A 27527-nucleotide genomic window follows, 5' to 3' on the forward strand; every position below is an offset into this window, starting at 1 on the left:
TAAGAGACAGCACCCTCCTTATTGTTGTCCTGTCCTTCAATGTACAGAAGTCTCAGGCAGTGTGCTAAAATGGACTGGTTTTGTCTCACAATATTCCTTGAGGGATTTCTATTTTTCAAATAATGTCTGATGTGACAAGCCTTTCAAGAATCTCTGGTTCTTTAAAATTCCACCTATTCTTCTGGAAAGGCATGCTATCAAAATGCCATGTCCTTTACTGGTATTTACCCTGAAGGCTAGGAAAGCATTTGTATGAAAGGTGGAGTTCTGAGGGTGTTACAGCGGATGTGTTGCAAAGCCCCACTTTAGGCTAGTTATTATTTTTGCACCCTATCAGAGCTGAACGGATTTTCCCATCTGTGTGAAATTAGCATCTTTTCCTTTTTTTTTTTTAATTCCCAGTGTTGTACACCAGCATAAGTATATCACAGATTTGGCCACAAGTTTGTGTCTCTGATAGAAATGTCTCTTTGGTGCCCTGTCTTGGGTTTTGCTATATTTTAAAGTGCCTGATTATTTGCCCCCTCCTTTTCTTTTCAAAATTCATTAAGAATATAGGATTCTCTTAATTTATTTTTCTGCTTCACTTTTTATCAGCAAGTTACTCAGTTCCAGGAAATTGGAAAGCAGCAAATTGACATTATCATTGGGCCCTTGGGAGCAGGAAGACTACACATAATGTGATGAGATGACATAGGTCTACTAAAAACAGAAGGAAAGAACACAGGCAAAAGAAGAAAATACTTATCTTAGCAATGATAATATATGAGAAAAATATTGTTTTCCAATCTTTTCCTGTTTTTTCCCCATCTACATGGCTAGGAATTGGGGTTTTTTTCCATGATAGCTTTAATCTAGCAAGCAGAAATGTAACTTCTAAACTGAGGTCTTTAAAAATGAAATCCAGGATGATGATGATGATTATAGTAAAAAGATATTTCAGATCACTTTTTATGAGTTTGTTATTATGCATCATAGGTTAAGAGTTCCTAGTGAAGCTGAAGCACTCACTAATGGCTCTGCAGTATATGTCCTATCACACCTTCATGTTTAAATACATTCTGGCAAAATTTGTCTTCTCATTGGACACAATCAGATATTAACTCAGATTTGAAACATAATAGTCTCACATTCATGTTTTCTAATATATCAATGTTTCAAATTTTAAAAATAATTTCTTGGAACATAATCTTTTTTTCAAATACTAGAAAAACATTATTGTGCTACAGAGCCATCAAAGGGATTTAGGAAATTTTAAGTTTGTAGACATGAAAATCTACAGAGGTGAATATGAGCATGTAACTAATAGTACATTTTATCTATAAGTGAATGTGTCAGACCAGGACAAAATAGATAGTTCAAAGCCTTTAGATTTTTGTATCATCAGTCATTGGTGACAAAAAAAATGTTACTATAAAATTATAGTTTGATCAGCATTCCTTATCAAATAAATTAATGCTCCCCATACAGTTTGTGAAGCATGAGAAAAACACTATGTTCGCCAGTAATCACTCTTGTTTGACTATTTAGCTGGCAAATAAAATACAGAATGCTTAGGGATATGAAAACCAGTACCACAAGAAGCCTCAGGTGCCATAGTTCAGAGAAAATAGAAAGTGGTGTGTAATTCTACTGAATGTTTTTAAAAGAAAAAGGCTCATCTGCCTTTTAAGGATAGACAGCCAATGAGATTTGTGTCAGACCAGAGAGTTTCTGATCCTACTTCCCAGCTATATAACCAAGGGCTAAATGCTAGCAAAGCAGTTTGATCTCAGACTGCCGTTGCCTCCCCTCCCTGCACCCACACCTTTGCTGCTACTCACGTCCCTCAGTGCACTGCTGGTACTCAGGCACTCATCTGCACTTCCTAGCCTTGCTCCTTCATCAGTCTCAGCTGCATCTCTTTGCACAGAAACACACCGGTGTTAGTGCTGCAGGCTAAGGTAGCCACGCTGGGTGACGGACTTGGCATGTCTCGGAAGGCAAGGCAATGCTTTCCATGGGAGCAGGGGCAGCTGTTCAAAATCCAGAGTTGCCTCTGACCATAAACACTAAACAATACAAGCATCTATGGCATAGCCTTCATCAGAAAAGTCCAGCTCTCTCCAATGAAATAGGAGATACCAGTTGATCAAGGAGTTCAGGCTGTAGTTTCTAAAAATGTGAGGATAATTAGGAAGATTTCCTCATGAATCTGAATGTGCCTTGCGAAGGGAAAATAGGAGGCTAGGTATATAAAAGAAGAATTGATGACTGACAAACTTTTGGCAGCAATCAACCGCAGGGAGAGCATAGTTTGTGCAAATAGTCAGGGACATGGGACTGGGAATTGATCATAATATGTTAACCCCATCATCCTATTCTCAGTGCTTTGGACTGCTGTCTAATTCTGTCTTAGGAAAAGAGAAGCAGAAATGTTAGCCAGTTATATTCCCATATATATTCAACAGACTTAAAAGAGATTAATTTCCTGCTAAACTGTATATATCTACTTTCTGGTAGCATGAAAAGTAAATGTTATACCTCATAAGACAGTAGCAAAATACATTAATTTTAATATCATTACACAGTTATGAATCTTATATAGAAAATCAGAACACCAGCCAATTTTCTTCTCTTTTTTTCAGCTATGTGAAGGAAAACCTGAACAAAAAAATGAAGTTCAAATAAGCCCAAAGATCAAAAATATATATCTTTTGATTATTTTTCCTTTACTATCAGATCTCTTCTGCTGATTTGAATAGGTTACCTAGGAGAAACAATGTATAAAAGTCTGTCTTCAGATCTCTGATAGGAAATCCCCACTGCAGCAATAAATATTGTATCTATGGCAGGCAATTGGCAAGCTACCTTGATCATGATAGTCCCTGGCTGACAATCACACAAAAGTGAGACCAGAAAGTATATCTTAAATGTTTCAGCACTTGGATTTTCCTAACGACTCCTTTCAAGTTCTTTATGAACAACTTGTATATAGATCAAAACATGCTAATTTCATCATTGCTGGCCAGCATCATAAAAGAATCATATGAAAACCTATGGGCACACTCACCAACTTTTTAAGCAACCAAATCTTTCATGGAACTATTGAAGTTTCTTCATGAGATAAAAGTTTTGCTGTTTTGAAACAATAGTACCTCTTTTTTTAATACGAAAACATATGAGAGAGCTATGTGTCATTTATCATCTGTCACCTTTTCATTTAAACACTGTCAAGGGCCTGCCTAAATATGTAAAAGTAAAAAGGGCTAGTACACTGCACAGCCAAGATAGGCTTGGGTTTTGACCCTGAACACACTGCCTAATTCCCCAAAGCAATAAGAACAAAATATCAAAAGAAAATATACGCAATATCTGGTTATGAGAGGTACCTTATTTTTGCTCTCTCGCAACAGTGCTTGAAGGAGCATTGAAGAGCTGCAAGTGAGCTGCATCCTAAAGAGTGCCCTAAAGAAGGTGAGAGGGGGTAAAAGCATCAAGAAAATACAGACTCACCATATGAAACACTGTCAACAGAGCAGATAGAAAGCAAACTTGGCCAATAACCTAGAATTAGATTAACTGAGCTTTTCAAGGTGTATATGCCATGAAGAAAACCTACAGAAACATACACACATTCTTTACCTCAGTTGTTTGCCGAGCACCATCATCAGAATGGAGAACCCTTTACGTTGTTAAGATTAGCAGACACATTCCTAGATAAAAGAATTTACCTCCTCATTATGGTAAACTTGAGGAGTTATCTGAGGTTATAAGCCACAAAACCACAACCACTACACAAATGCAGGTATCTTGGACCCAATTTTTAGTAATAAATCAAATGCAATGTGGTACTTGCAATGGTACTTGAATACAGCCATGAGACATTTCTAGTCGCATGAGACAATTTCATACTGCACCTTACAGCGTTCAGCAATCACAAAGCACAAAACTCACCTCAGGAGACTTTATGATTTTGGAATAGATAACCATGGCACCATGACCTAAAAGAGAAAGTGTGAGTGACTAGGTACTATGCCACACAAGGTTTAGGGTTTAGTGTTCAGCAATTTCTTGTTTATACATAAAGATAATAGCATAGAATTAAGAGCATTTGGTGACTGTTAAGTACTGGATTGTAGCTCACTAAGGAATGTTTGGACAAAGCAATCTTCTCACAGCAAAAATCTACTGACTGTTTATTCAAAGAAGAATAAGACTGTAGCAAAAATATCCAATTTTTTGGGTTAGCTGGAAAAAGATCAGTAAGAAAAAAACAGGTATCCATATCCCTAACTAAATCATAGAGGGTAGCTAAAGTGTTTTTTGTAAAAAAAAAAAAAAAAAAAAAAAAAAAAAGAAAGCCTCTGATATATCTGTTAAGAACTACGGTTCTGAAAGTTTGACTGGAGGGCCAGCAACACAGCATAGCTTTGTAGAACCATCACAAGGGATTTCCTGAACAGGAAAAGCTACCATCTGACATTTTAAAAATCAAACCCCACTCTAAATCATATCTGGAATATAGTAGGCTACAAGTATGCATTCCTATTTTCATGTTAAAAGTTACCAGAGGTATAGACCATTTTAATAGGCCCATTCTGCAGCAGGTTAAATTTCTTGACAAATTTACACAGTTATATGTTTTATAAGGCTTTTCTGCATTTGTTTAGCTTCATGATTAATTAGAGATATTGTCCCCTTATAGGTAGTGGAATTGAAATAGAAAGACTTTAATAGATAGTCCCAAGGTTGAATAGATAGAGTAAAAGGCAGAACAAAAAACAGAATGCAGCTTTCACTTTCCATGCTGTCATTGGTTTATGCTTCTTTTCAGAAAGAGTAGATGGCCAAGGTGGTGCTAAATCTAAGAGATGAAGACACACTTTTTGCCCAGCTTAAAAGAAAAATAGTTTCTGGCTGGAGTTCAAAACCTGATCAGCAGGCTCTCTAGTGAGGAAGATTTACTAATTGTGAAAATCATCTCGGAGTTTGCAAAACATCCTGAGAATACTCCCCTTCCTATCATTTTACCTCCATCATGTTCATGCCAAGATCCAGCCAGCTGGCTTCCATCCATACCTCTACTAGAAAAGGAAATTATATTTTCTGACTCCAGCAAAATAGGAGACACAGAATTAGCATTATCAGGATATTGATGACTTGGTAGCTAATATAACTTCATGCTCCTACCCAGAAGCTTCAGCACAATAGGGATCAACTGCTAAAAACTCTTAGGTGTAAGCATAGTTGCCTGTCACCACCTCCTATTATCTCAACCACATACAGATGAAACCACCCTAAGGCAAATCTACCCACCTTAAGACCATGTTCATGTCTATGGCACCTTATAGCCACTGGAATTAGAGATGGATGAAAGATCTTGCATGAATAATAGACAAATATGTTCCCTGAAACAGTCATCCACTGAGACTGTTATTGCCAGGAACAAACAAAACACTAGTAACTAATTTGAAAAGCATCTTTCATAAATATATGCTAGTGGAGATATGTATATATAAAAGAACACATTTGGGAGATAAATGTGACTTAACTTGGGCTCTATTCATAAATCAGGTAACACGCATGACTTGAAGATATCCATTAAAGTAATATTATGTGGTTTGTGATACTTTAAGTGTGAACAAAGCATGATTCAATTTTCCTACAATTGGACAAAATTGATAAACCAAGACTTCATCACAGAAAGATTTTTATTAAGCTCACTTTCAAAAGACTGCCTTTGAACACTCTTACTCCTTTCCCTATGAATTGCACTTACTAGAGATTTGCTATAATAAGAGAACAATACCAATAACATTTTGGGTATGTTTGAAATACAGAGAGCTACTGTCACTGCTGCTTTAATTCAGTATTTTCTCTTTTTCCTGACCTTCCAGAATGGTTCTAGTGTCTGATCATGTTGCAGATGAAATAGTTATTTTGGCAAGCTGCCAACCAATTTCTGTTTGAAACTTAATATCTCTCCAACTGGCAATAGAAGTAACTGTTTGACCTCTTCCCTGTTTGTTTTTTTCTCTTCCTATTTGAACACAACTTATTCATAAAGATGTCATGGTTAAGTATGTTCCACCTGAGCAGCTTTTACACCTTTCTGATTTTCTGCCCATGAATCTCTGACTGTTAAGAACCCATACAGCATTGTCAAATGTGCTGCAAAACTTTGTATCAAAATCTTAGTTAAAACTAATGCCATAAACAAAACTTCCCTGATTAACATTTTGATGGTATATAACAACTTCAGAATGTTCTCTTTCTAGCAATATATTTATTACCTTGTACTGAGACAAGCACATACACATACAGATGTACACTGACACCAAGTACACTAACAGCAAGGATTTCATCACAACAGCAGAATATACTACTGCAAAGGAAACTGCTTTAAGAGAAATGTCTGATAGAATGTAGATTGCTGCAGACAGCTGGGAAGTGCAGAATTCCACCATCGTGTTCTTCAATGTTGTGAAATGTTTACTTCACTTTTCTGCCTCATAAAAGGAAATGACTCAGAGGAGAACTGACTTCAGGTCCTAATCCTAGTCAGGGTTCTACATGAATGTCCAGAATATATGCCTATCTTATTCTTACTCTCTTCCCCATGCAGTGGGGATGCGGTACTGTCTGATCTCATGCAGCCATTGTTATGTTCATATAACTTCAGTCTTCAAATGGCTGCACTACTAAAAAACCCCCAAAAATAATTACAGAGAATTTAACAGCAGTGAAGTCATAGTTTTTCTCACACGAAAAGCAAAAGGAGCAAATGCGGAGATTTCCAAAAGGCCTCCTTACTAACAGTATCTCCATGCAGTATAGAGGAGCAAGATGAGCAAAACTTAAGCATCTTACCACAGTGATCTCAGTACTCATGACACAGGTTCAGTCCAGTACATTAAGGCAATAGTGAAGATGCATTTATGGCATATAAAACTGCCTTACCTCTATTTAGTTCTTTGCTGTACAGAAAAAGGAGTAAGGCAAACTTAATGGTTTGTAACGGTATAACTAGAGCCATGGTATGGTGGTACTAGCATGATTACATAAACTGGAAAAAAAAAAAATCACACCCATAGTTTATATAGCTGGTGGTAAAGACCTATGTTTAAGTAAAACTTCACAAAGTTACTGAAGCAAGATTGGATGGCTATGAAAAAAAAAAAAGAAGAGTTAAAAACCCACATCAAGAAATGAAAATAGCTGGAAATTAACGTCATTATGAAAATGTACTTCTTAAATGACTCTCACATGTCAGAAAGTAGATTCTGCACAACCCTGGCATGCTACCAGAGTGCATGGCCATATCAGTGATTTGAACTTTCAGATGGAATCAGTGAAGCTGGATGTCACATCGGAGCATGAAAGATAACATCGATAAGCTTACGACAGAAAACAGGAACATACAGACAGGACCAAACTGCTCCATGCAAACATGAATGGTTCATACCAATGAAAGGACTGTGTGCCTTTTAGACTAGCTGTCCGCTTTTTCTGATTATATCAGCTAATCTAATAAAAAATCCCATTTCCAGAGGCACTTGGGTTGTCCTATATCCTGTAACTATTACAGCTAGAAGACTTCCACAGAAGACTCTTAAAAATTCTACTTCTGCATTCTGACCAAGAGCACAAGGATTAACAAAAGCAACAATTTCACTTCAACTACGCTCAGAAGTCAAGGTTACTCCTGGATTTCAGAAAATCTCCAGTATGGCAAGTATATTATTTCCGACACAACTTGGAAAAGGGAGCAGCAGAAAACAAAATATGTGAAGAAATACAGAACTGGCATGGAGCACTCAAACTTCAGCCAGCTCTGAGATCAAAGGGCCAAGTTTTACAGCTACTAGGAGAACCAGTAGGAAGCAAACAGTGAAGCTGCACCTGCTATACGCACTGCATAACTACCTTGAATCATTCTCCTTCCCTGGAAAAAAGGAAAGGCAGAAATAGGGCAGCCAATCATGCAGGGATTTATTTCAAGATGTTACATTTCCTCCATATTCAGAGATTTCCTCTGAACCTTGAACAATGTCAACTCATTCAGATTACCCTCTTCATTATATTAGTGCAGTCCACAGATTTCAGACTGATAGGGTTATGCAAAATGTAATGAGTGGTAAACTAGATCATTAATTCTTCTGGTTAATCAGAATCAACCTCTCCCTCTCTATCCAGTTGGGCTTTCTGAAGTGGGAGTAAAAACCACACAAAAAGACCAAAACCTGACAACTAAAGTTATCGGTCTAATGACATATGAAAATAGCTGTTCCAAGGTGCTGCTTTTGCATCAGCCATTTTCAAACTAGAAAAACATTAACTGCATCTGAAGATCATACTGAACAGAATGTAACAGAGAGCAAATTAACAAGCAAAGCAAGCAAAATGAAATGGGAAAATGCAGTATCTTTCTTCAACAACAATACATCAGAACTAAACAAGGAGGCTATGACAGCTTTCCAGTGCTCTGGAGGTGTTGTAGTCATTCATCACCACCATACCTGCTCCATTACATTCTGTTCAAGGATTATTGTCATATATCTAAAATGGGAATGGGGCAAGAAAATGACGAGCATATATCACTCTTCTTCTTCATCTATATGTTGGCTAGGCGTTTGGATCCAGAAGTTTCAGCTGATTATTCACAACTTAAAGCTATTCTCAGTTACTGTTCTGGACTGTATTGTATCTGTGAAAAAGGATGCATAACAATAATAACAAGGATTATTACAGCCCTTGCCATCTTCAAAGTTCTTTTGAGTAGTTGGATTAACAGTGAACTGCTAATCCAAAGAGAGATAACCCTTTGAATGGTATGATTTAAACACTGAGCATGGTTGCCAGAACTGCATGTGAATAATGTCCTGAGCAGCAGAAACTGTTTTTTACACAACTTACATGGAATAAATTACTTTTTAACATGCATAAAATTTTTCCTTTTAAAGCATATACTTCTGTCTTCAGTTATTGATCTATTACTAATAGGACTCAGTATCACCCATAAAATCATTATTTTATGCTATGTTAAAGTGCATTGCAACATTATTTTACTAAACTGTATTCAGTGCAGTGTAGATCTTCCACTGCCTGTTTTTCAGAAAAGTTTAATGGAGCCTTTAACCTTAGTAAGTTACATATTGCTAGCCACAAAGTGCTGAAACACCTTTTTGTGTATCTAAATTCAATTCCTATTTGGCAGAAAGTAAAATTATTTTGTCCACAATCCATCAGTAACCTATGCTCATCCACTTCTCATTATAGATTGGAAGAAGTTCTGGTACAGTAATGACTCTAGCAAGTGTGTTATATACTGGAAAATGCTTTTCGCTAATACCTTGATTTGATATAAATGATGCACGTGCGGTACTTGAACCGTATACGCTTCCACAAAACTAAACTCAAATGAGTTATCTTGACCTGGAGCCCACTGGGAGCACTGGCACCTGAAACACGAGACCATCTCTGGTACAGTATACATATTGCTGCCCTCTCCTGGACTGCCTTTCCTGCACTCCTTTTCCTGGACCGACCTTTCCCGTGGAGGTGGCAATCATCTGACAGCAAGATTCAGCAGGTTTAAGTCTAGATCATATAGAGTCTGCCATTAACACTTAGTATTCTTACAGAGGGCAGAGACTTCCACATTAGTCAATATGCAGATGAGTTTGTGCTTCATAACTGACAGTCCTGAATTAAATTAGTGTAAATTAGTGCAATCTACCTATTCTAAAGCTGTAACTAGCATAGAGACAAGGTCATCTTTGTCCTGACAGTCTTCACACAAAAACTTATACTGAGTGTCACGTGTCACAAGTGACTCATCTGAGCAGGACGTGACATTAAAATTGTTCCCTAAAGGAGAAATTTTAAGATAATAAAGTAGTCTCCTTAGGCTCCTCTCTACTCAGTGGAGAAACAACCTTCTCTTGCTGAAGATTTTCATTCAGAGTTGTCAGAAACTTCTTACTCTGGTACTATTTCCCCTTAAACATATTGAATATAATTAAAATATCTTATATAGAGATGAGAATCCTACATGAAAATTTTAAATAATACAGAGAATAGTTATTTGTGTGTTAGCAAAGACAATAGGAACTATTTGACAAAAAAAGCATCAAGCATGCTGTGATTTGAATCAAGATTTCAAGAGCTAATAGTACTTTTTCTTTCAAGGTAACTGCAATATACTCTTCACAATTGTTGCAGGTTTGAAACGTTACACACAGTGTGCTAAGAGGCTCTCAATTTAAAAATGACAGTAAACCAAATAAAGTGAAATTATTTTTAATTCCCTTTTTAAATGTGCATTTGAATTCAATACAGATCTGTAAGGCACTCTCATAGGTAAAAAAAAAAAAATAAACATTCTCTCCAAAATAAGGATAGTTACAAGGCAATGGTATGTGCATAAAATATAACCTTATCTGTAACTGATAAGCAATGAAATATGAATGTTCAGGTTTTGGATGCATTGCAATGTAATGTCATTTCTGTATCATGACACTACTCAGAGTAAATATTGGCACTGGAAATGTTTTCTCATTGGGGTTAGGGGCTTGTATTCTCTTCATATCCCAGTAAAAAATAAACTCTTTAATAAATAAATATATAAAATAAATATATGCTATCTGGAGATGTATAAATAGGTCCATCCTGAAGAAAAGTTCCAGCTCTGACTATGATGCATCGACATCTAAGGTCCATCACTAAAGTGGAGCCACTAAAACTTCATATACAGTTCTCAGGATTTATTACTGTTTTACAGTCCATTTATTTATATTTCTTCTAGCTCTTGTCTCATCCACATGATGTAGGTAGTTCTTTGCTAATTTATGTACCATAGGTAATCCAGACAAAATTGCCAAGAGTTTGTTATTTTTAAAAAAGTCACACTCCAACTTCCCTCTGGTTACTGGCTACCAAACAGTTCAACGAGTTTGAAGGAGGCTGGCCGACTCTCAGCTTTAAGGCTTTGTCTCCTAAATCCAAAGGTTAGAAAACAGAGGCCTGCCTATCACAACGTAGATTCTTCCAATCCAGCATCCTAGACCTCTGCAGGTTCCTCATGCTGGTATTGCTATGAAAGCAGTGGCAACAGCTCCAGTATGGGGCTTTTCCAAAGTCATCTCCTTCCTCAGCTGTATCCTAACACATCTTTGTACAGTTCTGGAACTCTTTCAGGATCCACAGGCCGGGGCAAGAAATGTGTGAATTTCTGATGTCTTTTGGACCTTGCCCCATCTCTGGGAGTACCATCTTTGTTAAGTGCTACGAAGTATCGCCGCCCCGAATCTCCATGTTTGTACACGTTGGATGAGTAAGTGTTGTACCAGTTTTCCTCAAACTGTTCCCTGAAGATGCATTCAGAAGTTAGTTTCTCCTACAGAAAGAAACAGTGAAGAAAAATAAGTCAAGTTGTTGCTATATATCTGAACACACGTGAAAAAAAATATGATAAAAATAAATGAAATGTTTTAGGCTTTGTGCAGGCTTACTGTTCATATAACTGTCAACAAATCAAACCCAGGAAGAGTATGTGGAGCTGACACTGAGTTTGGGAGCCTACTTTAATCTTTATTCTTCTGAAAAATGGACCTGTACATGTACAATTTTGGATTTAAACATGAAATTGATAACTCTCTCTCTAAGAAGGCATTACTTATTTATGATTTAACTAAAATTCACCTGACCTACAGGAACTATATTATATAGATCTCTGTCTTGGGGTATCTACAGTTCCAGAAATGAGATTTAGTGGAGAGACTCAGGTGCAATGTAACACATCAGGAATATATTTTCATGTGTTCTTTGTGGTGTGCATCACTTCTCACATTTTAAACAGGACTAACAATGACCAAAAGAACTGAGGGACAGAATATTTTATCTGAAGATGTCTTAAGATTTGAAAGGAGAAGAGTCTAAGACTGTTATTACCCTGACAGTATTGGAAAAAACAAAGATTCTATTTTTACGGTCATATGCTGAAGTTATTCAATAGATACAAATCAAGTGTAATGAGTACAAGCTTATTTTCATTCTTAAACACAAATATTCCAGTCAGGATCTACAACTACTGCCAGTACTCTTGCACCATTCAGATTTTTCAAGTAACAGTGATACCCATCTGTGACATACGGTATTATCCTTTTTCCCATCATTTAAAAGAATGCTTTTATGTTAAAAAGGTGGTACCTGGAAGTACCACCTGTTGATTTGTAAAGGAGCATTACGCTACACATAAAGTAAGTCAGGGTACTATATTAATTGTTGTTTATTTGTTCCATAACTATCCTTTTAACTTTTTTCCAGTTGCATTCAATGTTTTTGATGATAGAGTACACACTATGATAAATTTGCAGTATTGATAAAAAGAAAATTAGATAGCAGGCAACTTAAATGCTTGAATAGCTGGTTTAATTCAGCTATTTATTTACGATGATTTCAGTTTATAATTTAAGAGGAATATTTCTTTTCTGTTCTCTTCATCTAGGACAGAGAAACTTTTCCCATCAAATCTTTAGTATCCAAGGCTATACTGTATGCTTTACAAATATATTACACATTTCAACAGGAAAAGATGTTAGTGTTTTGAAAGCTAAGATGACATCAGCTAGCTACTCAAGGGGCTTGCATAGTGCTAAGAAGTGAATCAAAACCTCAGCATGTATGAGCTGATATGAAAGTGGTACTTACAGAGCCATAGAGTTCTCCCTTCTCATTCATTCCTAGGTAAAGGCCACTGTCCACGCCTCTAATACTGACCAGTCCCACTGCCACACTGATGAATTCAAGGATACCTGGAAAAAAAGAGATTGCTTTAATTCAACTTGTAAGTATACAATACATAGCATCCACAATGCGGCTGAAAGCAAGTAGAAAATGTACATATTATAATACATGTGGCCTAGTTTCTCTGAAATTCCAAATACTATATGGAAATGTATACCACATTCACAGGAAAGCAGTCTGAGAAGCCTCATCTAGAAAGAAGAATCCTATACCATTTAAGAAACTTTTTTTTAATGTTGAGTATGAAAGGATTTTATTCAGCACTGAGTCTAAAGCCTTCGGTACTCTGCAGTTGGAATCTAGAATGATTATACACTATTTGCTAAACTGCCTACTCAAACATTGGAAGATAGGTTTGAATTATCTGAAAATATACTTTACTTTCTCTGTAGCATTATCTCAAAAAACCACATCCATTATTAGATTATTTGAATGGAAATCAAAGTACAGATGGGAATTTTATATAACAGAATCTACCCATGGGAAAATAGAAAGTATTTGCCAGACATCTTATCTAGCATATGGGCCCACACCTCTTGACACAACTTGCTGACTTCAGTGCTGGCTTTTTATGTGCATGAAATATGCTGCTTATTTGCTAATGTTTGGATTATAGCATTATTTATATTACATTTGCCCCAAAATGTAATATATATTAATAATATAAAGTATTCGGGACATGAGGCACTATTTGAAGCCCGAATTTGGCAAGGGTATGCCAACATGTTTAACCAATTGATATGCACAGATTACAGTACATACAAAACATGAAAGAAAGGGAATGTGTGAACTGGCTTTTTGGAAGTTGTTAACAATGTAAACAAAGCCTCAAAAAGAAGTTGTTCTAGAATGATACATTAAGATTTTGCTGTGCAGCAGCAAAACCACAAAACATTAAAAAACTGAATCTAAGATAAGTGGTTTTAAATAGTGCATTTGATTTTGATTGTGACTTTTTGCCTACTTGCTGTATTTATGATTACTCTTTTTCATTCAGGACCATTTTTCACTCTCAGACAGATGGACTGTCTGGACTATACAATAATTTAAAATGTTTTGAATTTTAATTGAGCTTTGGCAGGTTTCTTATTTATATTACCAAGCAGCAAAGAAAATAAATCCTTCACAAAGAGTGAGCATTAAAAACTCTGTTGCATGTAAATCATCCTAGTTTTCCAGTTCCTAAAGCACAAAGTCCCATAGAAAGAGGTGGAGGTATTTTGTCTTTCTGGTATCATTTTCAAAGCCACCCTTTTTCAAAACTATAATAAGCAGGTGATTCAACCCACAAAGCAACCACATCAGACAAACCTGCCGAGAGTAGTGGTAAAGGCAGAACATTTCTAAAAAGCCCAGTAAATGTTTGATGTGGGGCTAACTTTTTTTTCTTTTAAAGCAAAGATTTATTTCATGTTTACATGCTGTAGGAAATCTTCCTTCTGAGAACTGTCTGACTACTGCTCTTTTACTTCTGAAAGCATCCATGTGTTATAAAAGCAATTAAGAGCCATTCCAGCAGATTGTTTTGGCTATGGGGAGGATGATAGGAAACTCTTTAATCACCTTTTTACAACTGCTAAATCAACGCACACAAAAACTCACATGTAGTTGACAATGGCAGGTTTGTTCAGATGTCCAGTTCCTACAACTACTATTTCGGATTTACTCTTATATCACAGGAAACGTTTACATTTGGGGATTGTCTTCACCTCCTTTTGGTTTATTGACAGAGAAAGTTGACCGGGAAGCATTTTAAGTATTTGAGCAAAGAGGCATTTTAGGCCCCCCCCTGCTTCAACTTTCTGCCCTGCAAAACAAAGCAGCCTAACGCAGCCCACGGGTCAGCCTGCCCGAGTCCGGGAGCTGTACTGTTCTACGAGGACCCGAGAAGTTCCCACACAGTGAAGACAAAAAGGAGCGGTCTGACTTTCGGCCCTTCCCGCGAAGCCTGCGGGCCGGCCCGCAGACCTCCCGCCCAGCTGAGCGAGGCGCACACGCGTGACCTCCCGGCTCCCACCGGCTGCACCGCCCTCGCTCGCTACCTCGCCCCGCAGCGGCCCCCGCGGTTTAACGGCGACGGGTGAGGCCAGGACCGAGCTCACCCGCCTGCCCCAGCAGCACCGGCACCCCACCTCCCTCCCGCCGCCCGGCCGCTCACGGCCCGGTACACACGCTTGCGCCGAGCTACACCCGTGCCCGTTACACGCGCACGCACCCACGCGTGGGAGCGCAGAGCGCGGCCGGGGGCCGTGCCGCAGCCGCCTACCGAAGAGGCTGTGGTCCTGGCGGGTGCCGCGCACGCTGCCGTCGGGCAGGATCTGCAGGTGGAAGCCGGTGCGGCAGTACAGCTGCCGTCGCCGCAGGATGCCCTGCAAGTGCGCCAGGTCCGCCGCTGCCGCCGCCGCTGCCGCCGCCGCGCCGCCGCCGCGGGCCGCCCGCTCCCGGCGGTCCCCGAGCAGCGCCGGGCGCTCCCCGGCGGGCGGCAGCAGGAAGTGGGCGCCCACCGGCTGCCCCAGGCCGTCCAGGCCGCCCAGGAAGCCCCCCACCTCGGCCAGCGGAGCCATGGGGGCGCGGGGCGAGCGGGCTAGGGCGCGGCGGCGGAGAGCGGCTGCCGGCCTCTGCCGGCGGGCATGTGGCGGGGCGCGGCGGGGCCCCAAGCATGGGGAGCCGGCAGGGCCGAGACGTGCTGAGCCGAGCCGAGCCGAGCCGGTGAGAGCCAGGCGGCGGGGTGGTGTTTATACGCCCCGCGTGTGTATATATATATACGGCGGTCCCCCTGACATATGCTAATGAAGCCCTCCGCGGGGAGGCTGCGTTTGAAATTGTAAACCGGCTCCCCCTCTCCTCGCACCTTCCTCTGATCTGAGCTGACGGCGGGGAGGGAGCTCTGGCGCACCTCCCGCGCGCAGACACGCACCCACGGCCGCGCGGGGGGGGCAGCCCCGGAGCGGGCAGCGGGCGGCGGGCGGCGGGCAGCGGGCAGCGGGCAGCGGGGCCGGGCGGGAGCTGCCGGGGCACTAGGTGGACAGGTGCAAGGGGAGGCAGGAGGCAAGAAGGAGAAAGGGCGTTACCTGAGGGTTAGACCTGCCCAGACACACATGAAAGAGAAAAACCAAAGATCTGACAGTTTTACTCCCTGTTTCTAAAACGCTAATAAAATGTACATGCATTACCCTTTCCTTTTATCACTTCAGCTACAAGGAGGGGAATTTCTAAAGAAATTGGCATAGTCAGGGAGGTGTTTTCCCCTCTGCAAATTCTCCCTCACATTTAATTTATCATTAATGTGACATGAAACTGATCTATAGCATTTGGGTATCGACACACCACCTTGAAAACATAAATGGGCAGGCCCGTGGTTTGGGATAAATATTTTCAAAACCTGCAGAGAAGAAGAAAGAAAGATTGAGAGGTGCCTCATCTAATCCATCTTCTTTGGAGTTTTGCATTGGGCCCGTAACCAAAGTCTGTAAGCATCACAAATTAGCAACAATACCATCTACTGAAAGATCTCTCCCATCTTTCTACAGTGTTTTGAATCAATTTAGGACTTCGCTGTCCTGTTCCAGATGAGCATAGGCCTTTTTTTCATGCCCAGAGTAGAATGGTTCATGCATGCAAACGTAGTGGTGGAACACACGTTCATTATTAGTGATGGTAAAACAGCGGTATATTAAAACTAAGAGCTTGGCTTTTGTCTTTTTTGCTGCTTTTTCTGTAACATCTAAAGAATTTTAGGGCTCAAACTACATGACCCATCTTAGAGTTCAAGATACGCAATGCAGTTCCTTGCCGATGTTAAAACACGGTATTAAACGCAAAGATCTTTCATAGTCAGTTCTTTCAAAAGTTCGAGAGAATCGCTTGGTGGTTTAAGGTTTCATTTAAACAAAAAAGTTGCAGAGAATCGTGAAAGATTAGTTCCCCCGTCTTGCTCCGTGGTCTTTTCAGTCACAGTCTAAATCTGAGAGATCAAATGGATTTGACTGCTTAGCTTTATTTGCTATGGAGAGTATAGGGCTAATTAATTGGCAGGTGCTTTAAAGCAGGTAATGCTATACCTTTTCATCATTGCAGTCCTAAGTACTGCCCCTGTATGCACCTGAATTATAAAAAGGCTGCTTTAAAGCAAGTGATTTACTGTGGAGGGATTTAAAACTGAAAAAATTAATGCTAAATACAATGATCAGATAAATCACCTCAGAAGAGAGTACAGGCAGACCTGCTCTGAAGGCAGTTACAGATAGATGTTATATTATTTTACCTTTCAGATAACAGGAGCCTGTCATGTGGTGGGACCCAAAAATCCACCATAATTGAGATTTCAAAGCACATCTGTGTAAACATTATCACATCAGTGTAAAACATCAACCAATGAGCTTTCTCTTTGAACCAAATCTACTTAATTGCAGTGCTAAATCAAAGAAATAGATCAAAGTTGAATAATCTATATGGCACCTATTTCTCAAGTAGCCTGTACACTGATTACTCAAATATACCTAAAACGTTTGAAACACTCATCAAGTATTTTTATTGACATGACTGGCAGGTTAAGATCAAACTGTTCATCACAGCTGCTAAGTTGCAGGGCATGCACTAGGATGGTACAGCTAAATGGAGGAGGCATATTCTTCTAAGTCTAAACATGCTTCAGTACAGATAATGTTGCCAGGCCCAAGCAGTGCTCTCTGAGTCCTACAAACAGCAGAGGCTTCTTCTGGTTAGATGGCACTACTGTCCCCAGTAAGGAAGTCTTTTTTTAAAAAAAAAAATCCTCAGCCATCGCACACTGGAAGACCCTTATGGCTAAATCTTTCCTGGTATATAATGGAAACATTTAAAGTAGAGTGGAATATATAACGTCGATCTTTTCCGAGTGGAGTCTTTAATGTCTGGGCACTAAACCGGTTATGCTGTTTTATAAAGTACCAGAAAAGAAACAAAAAGATAAGAATTTTTTTGGTGTTTGCACTAGTCATGTGACAGGAAAAGATAACACTAAAGTTTTTTTTTTTGCACCTTCTGAGACTATACCATGGGAAGTTAAATAATTCTGAAGAGTGTTTTTACAAGAGTACATAATTCAACTTAAAGTATACAGTATAATCTAATCAACTCGACGTATACTTCCTAGAGACCGCACTTTCGGTGTCATTGAACAAATACATATGTGGTCAAGTTTTTATTTCCATAGCAAGCAGTTAAGGCTTCTATAGACAATATAATTTCTGTATATTTCCTAATAGCACATTGTCATAGGCAAAACCCAGTGACTACCAAGGCAGGAGAGAAAGCAATGGACCGAAATATCTCATAGATAGTCTCTCTCTCTATATAAATATATATATACATACAGAGACGGATCTATCTATCTATCTATCTATCTATCTATCTATCTATCTATCTATCTATCAGGTTGGTTAAAATAAAGCTTTTAGATGTAAAACTTTAGGTCCTGAAATTTATTGCACCTTTACTAATTTTAGAACTCCCTTACAACAGTGCTGTGCCAGCTATAAAATTTTAATGATATAATAAAATATTGGCTAGGAGAATGAAGGGGGGTGTTCATGAATACATGAGAAAGCAAACACAGGGTGGAACAAAAACTACTGAGTAGAACATAAAGGAATATGTCCAGCTGGGGATACCTGTGTATCATAGTCAGTTCCAGATTCTTCCTAGATTTGGACAAGAACACATGGTTGGCTGCTTTCAGCAAGACAAGCAGAACATACAGAAGTTACAGTGACAGCCATTCAGAGCACTGCATGTCTGAGTAAAATACGATGTATTCTTGTGCAGGATTTACTAGGAAGAAGAGAACAGAATCATTTTCAAGGTTGCATGTACAAATCAGATCACAATCTGATGATCTAAAGCCTTTTAAATCCAATACATGCAGACTTTAAAAGCATTCAGAACTTTTTCTTCTGAATTGATACAGGTATGTATGCATGTATATATACATGTATATATAAATATATCTACCTGTTTACAAAAACTCAGATGAGGGAAAAGTAATGCTGAAAAAATTATTTTCCTATGGAAAGGAAGTTCTACGTTTCTTTTATTTCTTTAAATGAAGACAGAAATTCATAGGGCTTTTTAAGATTCATGATTTTATTGTCCATCTTTTTGTGGATACACGTGAATAACTCCTGTATAAACAGAATGAGACAGAGAAGCTAAGTAGTGAGCACACATTCACATCCAGTTACATACAGTGAGAATGGACCTCTTTCACATATATCAACATTCAAATGTCTCATTTGGCAGGTTTTATATTAGTTCTGTAAGTGGATCATTGGATAAAAAACACCTTGATTTACTTAATTATATGGTTTCCAAATCTGCACACACACAATGTGCAGACAGCTTACGGTTTTTGACTTGCTGCACAAATAAATTGCGCTCTTGTTCCTAAGCAAACACCTCATCAGGGAAGTTCTGACTAACATACCCAGGTGTAAGTAGTTACAGGTGTCAATTGGATTTTTTGAAGTAAAAAAAAAGATTAGCCTAAAGGTGTTATTGAAAAGTCATTAAAATGTGGCTAACCAATTTCAGGGAAACAATGTGAACAGGGAGATAACTCATGCTTCATGTCTACAGTATGGGTGACTGATGAGTCATCCAGCAAACAGGTTTACTTTGGGACAGTACATTGACCAAAAGCGGTTTCTTTTCCAATCAAATGGAAAAACTAGACTATTTTAAAAAGGTAATTGTGTTGGTGAATGATGTCTCCTAATGAGGCAGCTGGAACTGAAAAGATCCAAGAGCCATGTTTTACAAAATTTTCCAGACTGGATGCTCAGTCATGTAATGCAGGAGAAATACTTGAGTTTCAGTCATGCTAAGCATCTGACATCTAAATATTGGCCTTTATATTGGCATTTAGTACAGAGGTGTACCTCAGATTTGGAGACAAGACTTTCGCTTGGGAAATGTACATATAACATACTTACACATACTTACATATACATATAGTTACACATAAAGCAGTAGACATCAAAAAAAATGAACAAAAATGACAGTTTTTAACAGATGGGAATAATGAAGTCAAGGGAATTACTTGAAGGATGAATTGGCTTATGGTATTCTAAAATATTGAAAGAAATGCAGTAACTCTATCATTCATTCCAGACACCTGCCTTTCCAGGCATAGCTCTGAGGTAACTCATACACTAGTATGATCTGTCAGATTGATGGTTGATAAACATGGCCACAGTCCTCCCTTGACACAATATCATAACCACTGAAATGTTTCTTAGACATTGAAAATGCATGAGAGTGTCTTAAACCTATTAAAATGAGTTACAGTCTCTGTATTTTCTGAAATCTTGTTTCATAATAATATACAAAGCCATCAAAGATTTAGGAAAAAAAAACCCAAACTGACTGAAAATTGGGAAGAACCTATATACAAAGAAAAAGACTGAGGCTGCACCTGACCATTGCAAAAAATGCCATAAGGTCTGCTGTGACTTGAAACGTTTGTGTGCAGTTTATGAAGTTTCAAGGTAACGTAGGTGGCAACGTGAGTTGTACCATGGAGAATGCCCTAACATGAAATCCCTGACATGGCCTATGCCCCCTCAGCACCAGGTAAGGACAAAAGAACATGTTCATCTTTAGCAACTGGTATTAAACTAGTGCTTGGTTATGCTGAGGAGGCTGCCTGCAGCCAAGAATATTTATCAGAGGAGAGGCTGCTGACATGGCAAGTGTCTGTGGTTTCCTCATGACAAGGCTTCATAACACAAGAGTATAAAAGGGTAAGAGATACTGTAGTCTGGGGTCATTCTGAAAGGAACAGCAAATATGCTTGAAATAGTTCTGGGAACCTGAGGTGTAGAGAGAGGTATTGGAGGGAGAGGTCAGAAGGACCTGGGGAAGGCACAAGTTGCCAGCCTACGGTATTTAGGGAATGAAGTATTTAAACTGGGTCCCAATGCAACAATGCAGTAGGCAACCAAACAGAATGAAGGTTACCTAGATCAGTCTAAGAACAGTAAAGGACAGCATTATTCTCTGTTGGTAAGTTATTTAGCTCCATTTCACATTTCATTTCTAAAAACTCTTCCTCATGGGACTAAGTGCGACCTATGGACACTTTACTGCACAGTTCAAAAAATTATGGAATAGTCCCGCAGGCTGTCAGCTTTCAATAAATTTTAAAATCAAAAATTTAATATGCCAAATGTTAGTATCAGAGACAACACGTTTAATTTCAGTTTATCTGAAACAACCTTCATCAATCTAGTGGAAGGTGTCCCTACCCACGGCAGAGGGGTTGGAACTAGATGATCTTTAAAGTCCTTTCTAACCCAAACCATTCTATGATTCTATGATTTAAGTTTCAGCTGTATATAGGGTATGCGCCAAGAGTTTTCAAGGCTTTGGAAACAGGCTGGGACATTACTAGGCTTGACAGGGTCAATGAAGTCGCAGCAATCTTCATTCTAATAAGGATAACTAGGATCACGTTTAACAAAGCCTTGGCAGTAAAACAGTGAACGCTCTTCATGCTGCAGTCACCTCCAGCCTTCAGGGTTACGAGGCTGGAAGCTCTTCCTTTTCCGAAGCTGGTGCTCCCAGGTTCCGCAGGGATACATGGCTGGGTCGTGCGGGCACACACTCCCTTGGCAGCAAGGCTACCCCCACACCCGGGGTTGGGCTCTGGCGCCCGTTACCGAGCAGACGCGGACACGGGCTGCGCGCCAGCCTGCGGCGAGGCCCAGGCACGGCCTCAGTCCCCAGTCACGGCAGTTCCCGCGCATCGCCCTTCCTAGGCGCTTCGGCGTACGCTGCCGGGATTCAGGTCCGCGCCCGTTCTCTGTCTGTGCTCTAACCACCTCGCATCCCCGCCGACCCGGCTGCTGCCCGCCGCAAGCACAAAACGGCCGCGCTGCCTGCGGCTGCCTGCCCCGAGCGCCGGGCGCGCCGCCTGCCGCAACCACGGCGGCGGCCGGTGCCTCTGGCCTGGCCGGCTGGCTGCGAGGGCCGGCGGAGCGGGGGGGGGGGGCGGCCGGGCGGGGGCTGCAGGAGGCCGGCGGCGGCGGCGCGGCAGGGCAGGTGGCGCGGGGCGGGGACTGGAGGGGGCCTCTCGCTTCCCCACCCCTTCCCCGCTTCTCGCGAGGCTTCTGCCGGCACCCCCGGGGGTCCGTCCGCCTGTCGCCGGGGCGGAGCGGCGGCCATGGCCGCCCTGCGCACCCTCCTCCGGTGGCGCCGCCGCTTGGGCCCCGCGCCCGGCGCGCAGGCGGCGCGGCGGCTGTGGGCCGGCGGCGGGGCCGGGGCGGCGGGGCTGAGGCGGTGGCGGCGGGAGCTGGGCTGGGCGGCGGGGGGGGCTCTCGCCGGGTACGTGGGGTACCGGCTGACCGAGCGGCGGCGGGACCCCTCCCGGGAGCCGGCAGCCGCCGAGCCGGGCGGGGCCCGGGCGCTGCTCCCCATCCCCGTGGCGGCCGCTGCCAAGGAGACGGTAGGTGTGCGCGCGCCGCGCCCCTCCCGCCTAACGGCCCGGCGGCCGCTCGCCTGCTCAGCGCGGCCTCGCTCCGCGCCCGGCCTGGCCCGGCCCGGCTCGCGGGGGCGCCCCGGGGGCTGCCCCGGAGCCGGCCGGAGCCGGCGGCGGGAGAGGAACGTCGCTCCCCGCCCTTTCGCGGTGGAAACGTCTCTGCGAGGCGGCAGCGGAGCCGCTCCCCGGGCTGCGGCGCAGAGGCGGCCCTGCGTGGAGCCGGCCCCTGGCAGGGGTCGAGGCAGCTTGCGCGGGCAGGGCCCGCGGGGGCGAGGGCAGAGGCCGGAGCTTGTCGCCCGTCCTCCGTCGGGGAAGAAGGGCTGTCACTGAAGCATCGTGGCAGACAGCGGGCGCTGACACGACTTCGCTGCACCTCAAAGTGCAAACCGTGCGCGTCCCACTCTGCTTTTCCTCTCTGGAGCTGTCCTAATCAAACCTTGCTTCAATAGAAGATATTATTTTGCAAATGGAACCGCTACTGATGGTGCAAAACCTTTGTGCGTCTTCTTTATATTTAGGACAGTTATCTCTGATACACAATTTTCTGTAGAGTCAAAGGTTTATGCAGAGGGTCATAAGAAGTGATACTTGGTGCAAGTAAGTAACGCTTCAGTTGGACTAATTCTGCGAAAACACTGGTTGACTAGCTATGGGTAACAAAAAACACTTGATGTGAACCTGGAAAATGAAGTTTCCTGTGATGGGGAGAAACTATTGCACTGCCGTATGTAACATAGGGTAACGATAGGGTTTTTTCATTAAGAAATTAGGTATTTTTACAAATGTCAATAGCCGTGACTAGGCGGTTTGTCAGTATGATATCTGTTAAGACTGGAAATCAGTGGTGCAAATGTCCTGCTTTCTGTAGATAAAGTTTATGTTATGTTTGGGAAGAGGTACTACATTTTTGCAATGGAGGCCTTGGGCTTAAGTGTGAGTGTCGTTTGCCCTTTTGCACTGCATTGGTAGCCAAAAGGCAGATTCTGTTGGCAGCATCCTTTATGAAAGGAAGTTGCACCAGGTATTTTTGATTATGCATGTACTTGTTGTCTTTAAGTGTGTTACTATGGTGCAGAGGACCAAAGACAAACTCTTTCAACCTTTCATACTGTTTTGATGTGACAGAACTTTACATTGTTGTACTTAGCCAGTCTTAATTCTGCATCGTCTTTCAAGGGATATATGGCCACTGCACCCTTGAGAAGTCCATAAATTTGGTGTAATGTGTAGTTACAAATTTTCACAGACATCACTATAAAAACATTGAGGTTACAAAGTCAGAATTAAGGTTATATTTGAATCACTGTAAAATAAAAAGATGTATAAAATACATCTTCTATGTAGACACAGACTACTTTTCAAAGACAACCATGCTCCTATGTGCGAAAGAGTTCTAATTAATTTGGTTTTCCATTTGCATAGCAGAAAACTTGAAAGATTAACTTGAAATATGCTCACTCTGTTTGTGTGGCCAGACTAAATGCACAGACAGACATCACAGAATACTAGCTTTACGTTGCAGTTTTTAATTTTTTGAATGAGTGATCTCATTGATTTCAAGTCGCAGATCTGAATGCTCAGCATTCCTGAAAAAATATCCTTTCAACTGAAGCCCCCCCAAAATGAGGATCAAATAGCTGTGGAATTTTTGGTCTGAGGTGGTGGGTTCCTGTGTTTTTTAATATTGACTGTCGTGCTGCAGAAGGGCTTGTATGGCAATGGGGAAAGGCCATAGTCTGATACTGGATCTAGCTAATGAACTACCAGTAGTTTGACCATGATCTCTATCTGCAATCTGTACTCCATTTATGGTTGTCCACTAGACCTGTGATGAGCACTAACTCTTTCATTACAGGTTTCTAAAACACCTCCAGAGGTGTCTTCCAGGGGAAAAAAATGATGCAAATACTGTGTTCAAATTGCAGTGAATGGTATTCATGGTATTCTGCAATGGTAGTGTATTGTAGCATACTTTATTAGAAGGCTGAATTAATGTTGCCTGAGTGACAATAACTTTTTTATTTCCTAATTTTAAGTGCTGAGCTTACAACCTTAAAAGTGTTTAACAAATATAATAACATTTGAAGTAGAAAATTCTGTCATGAAAAGTCATATAAGTGTCAGTGTTATTAAGATCAAGGTTGGAGCTCTTGGATCTACTGCAGAGTGTGTTTAGAGCGGTGGCTGGAGAATGATAACCTGCAGTTTCTGGATAAATGAGTTCGATGGACATGTGATACACGTTTTGCTAGGAGGTTTTTATGATTCTATCATGTACTGACCAACAAAGAATGATGAGGCTCAAGTATCTTGAGATCCTCTTCAGCTGCTTTTGGAAGATCAAGGAGTCAAAGACGTTTCTCCTTTATTCCTGATGCACAAAGTCTGACACCATTTTTGGGGCTTTCTAGGTTTGTTTTTCTACCACTTCCCTATTTCCCTAGCTCCCCATTTCATTTCTGAATTTTTCATTCTTTCTGCTTTTCATTCTACCAAAGCAAATCATCCAGCATCTGTTTTTTCTCCTTCCATCCAAGCCAAACTTTTCTACTTCATGCTAATATTTCCATTTGCATGCTTCTTCCTTAATCTTTCCCCCAGCAGGATGCTTTTCCCAGTTGCTTTTTACTTGGATTATTGGAAGCAAGTAGCAGGTGATGTCTGTGCTCTCAGCATCTTGCTATAGAGGTTGACAGCAGCTGGTAGAAGCAGTTACACTGAATGTTTCTTGCATCACCCCTGGGACTCTGATCTAGAACGGCCATATAACAGGTTGAAATTTTGGGGGACTTAGCGAACCAAAACGAGTATTTTTAGGTGAGAGTTTGCATAGGATCATAACTAACTTACTTCTTAACAGAACAACCACTAAAAAAAACCCAGACCTGACACTAAAGTGACCAGCCCTTGCAAAACCTGAAATCCCTTCCTTTAAAATGTGGAATTGGTGGAGATTATTAAAAAGTTTAAAAATATTCTAATGTGGGCAAAACAAATATCTCCACCCATAGTTTTTGGTTCCATTCAAAAAAATCCTTTCTGAAATATTAATTGATGATGCATGATTTAATTTTTAATGCTTAATATGTAGTAAGTTTATAACTGAAAACAGTATCACAATGTAAAGTATTCGGGTATTTGAAGCGTTCAAGAGTATTCAAGACAGCTATGGCTGTCTCATCCATATTGGGGTTTATGCCTGGCCAGCAGCCACCACACAGCCCCCAGAGCCACTCCCTCACCCCCTAGCAGCGGAATGGAGGAGAGAATTGGAAGGGTAAAAGTGAGAAAACTCATGGGTTGAGATAAAATTAGTTTCACAGGTAAAGCAAAAGCTGCATGAGCAAGCAAAGCAAAACAAGGAATTCATTCACCACTTCCCACTGGCAGGCAGGTGTTCAGCCATCTCCAGGAAAGCAGGGCTCCATCACGTGTAATGGTGACTTGGGAAGACAAATGTCATAACTCCAAATGTCCCCGCTGCCCCCTTCCTCCTTCTTTCCCAAAGCTTTTATTGCTGAACATGGTATCATATGTTATGGGATATCCCTTTGGTCAACTGCAGTCTGATGTCCCACCTGTGTCCCCTCCCAACTTCTTGTACACCCCTGGCCTACTTGCTGGTGCAACAATGTGAGAAACAGAGCAAGCCTTGACACTGCAAGCACTGCTCAGCAATAGCTGAAACATCCCTGTGTCATCAACACTGTTTTGGTCACAAAGCCAAAACTTAGCACCATACCAGCTACTTTGAAGGAAGTTAGCTATCCCAGCCAAAACCAGTGCGCATATCTGTTTGTGAATTCCCACATGTCTGTCTTACTTCTTGAGGTGAATTTTTGTAAAAGTGTAATAAGTGGAATCACCTTCTTGTTTCATGTAGGCAGCTCCAGCAGACGGCAGAATAGGTTTCTGATCCCCCTAAATGCTAAAAAAGAGTGGTTAACCTAGTTTAAGTCTTGACTTTCGAAGAACAGCTTCCTTATTGCAGGTCACCTGCTTCCAGATAATGCTCACTTGTGAAAGTATCTTGAGAGTTGTGCTGGGCCCAGTTATTATCCCTACAGGCTACTTCTCTTCCTATTCTATCACTGAGTCCCAAATAATGGGACTTGTCAGTAGTGATGGAATATTTAAGAATATAAGGTTACCATGTATACCTTGATAATTAGTTGCTTTGTACTGCTGTCATCTAGCATTTACTGATGCTGTAGTATTTGTGGAACCAATAAATTTTAAAAGGACTTTTAGATTCCAGGACTAACACTGATGATTACACAGATACTGATGGGACACTTTCCCATTCCAGTCAGTTCAGAAATGAAGTACATCATTTGAGAGGAACTGAAAAAAACTGTTTGAGTCTCCTAGAGAAACAGAGTGTCAGAATGGTCTGCAGATCTCTCTGTTCTATGAAACTCTTACAGTCTAAAACCTGATGAGCAAAAGATTTGTGAATTTATGTACAAGTGAGTAAGAAGATGCTGTTTGCTAGAAGTCAAGTAAGCTGTGAGATGTGTCATCAACATGGGGTCAGTGGTGTGGCAAACTTTTTGAACAGACAAATCTCATGTGCTCAGTACAAAAAAATTCTTGCTTGACCAAGCATATCGTTGGAGGTGTTCTGGTAGAGAGTAAGATTTGTCACAGAAGCAGCGTGAAGCTAAGCTCCCTACAGGATTCCTTTTTCCCAGGTGCTTTCTGAGAGTAATTCCAGTCCTGAGGACCAGGGGTTTATATGCGATTACCCGGAGCTAAATCTTGGACACTGTAATAAAACAACAGTTTTAATTCCAGGGTTGCTGCCACATAACATTTCAGAACCAAAGTAAAATTCTGCGCTAAGAGCTGCTGGTTTTGTGTCTGAAGGTTTTGGTGAAGACTGGGAGAGCTCTACTAACAGATAGCTCCTTTAGAGTCCAGGAGATATTTACGCAGAGCAAGGAACTCTTCAAAAGAACTGTTATTTTGACACAGATTCTCTGTACTGACAACTGAGAACAGTATTGACCCAAGAAAAGCCCTGATCCAACATACTACTTATGAAGTATTTACCGTGTCAGAAGAGCTGTGTATGATGTTTTTTTCAGAGAAATATAACAATTTTAGAAAAATACAATCCAGTGTCAGAATTCCTCAGGGGAATTAATATTTGGCCTCTAGTTCATTGCTTCCGTGTTCCTTACTTCCAAAATTCTTGTGTCAATTGTAAAGCTTATTA

The 27527-nt window shown here is 41.0% G+C and overlaps 2 protein-coding genes across 2 annotated transcripts in view; one reads left to right on the forward strand and one right to left on the reverse strand.

The window, feature by feature from the left end:
* Window positions 1-11134: 11134 nt before the first annotated feature.
* On the reverse strand, window positions 11135-15572 carry FGF20 (fibroblast growth factor 20). Its single transcript, XM_074821398.1, is given in 5 exon segments — window positions 11135-11380; window positions 12694-12797; window positions 15056-15491; window positions 15494-15545; window positions 15547-15572. Coding segments are annotated over 5 exon segments (864 nt in total).
* Window positions 15573-21991: 6419 nt separating this feature from the next.
* The window catches only part of MICU3 (mitochondrial calcium uptake family member 3), a 56880-nt gene continuing 51344 nt past the window's right edge, over window positions 21992-27527 (forward strand). Inside the window, exon 1 of the mRNA XM_074822642.1 lies at window positions 21992-22273. Coding sequence (XP_074678743.1) covers window positions 21992-22273 — 282 coding nt within the window. The remainder of the gene's footprint in view (window positions 22274-27527) is intronic.

Source organism: Strix aluco, chromosome 4 (assembly GCF_031877795.1).
Source record: "Strix aluco isolate bStrAlu1 chromosome 4, bStrAlu1.hap1, whole genome shotgun sequence".
Taxonomy (NCBI): Eukaryota; Metazoa; Chordata; class Aves; order Strigiformes; family Strigidae; genus Strix; species Strix aluco.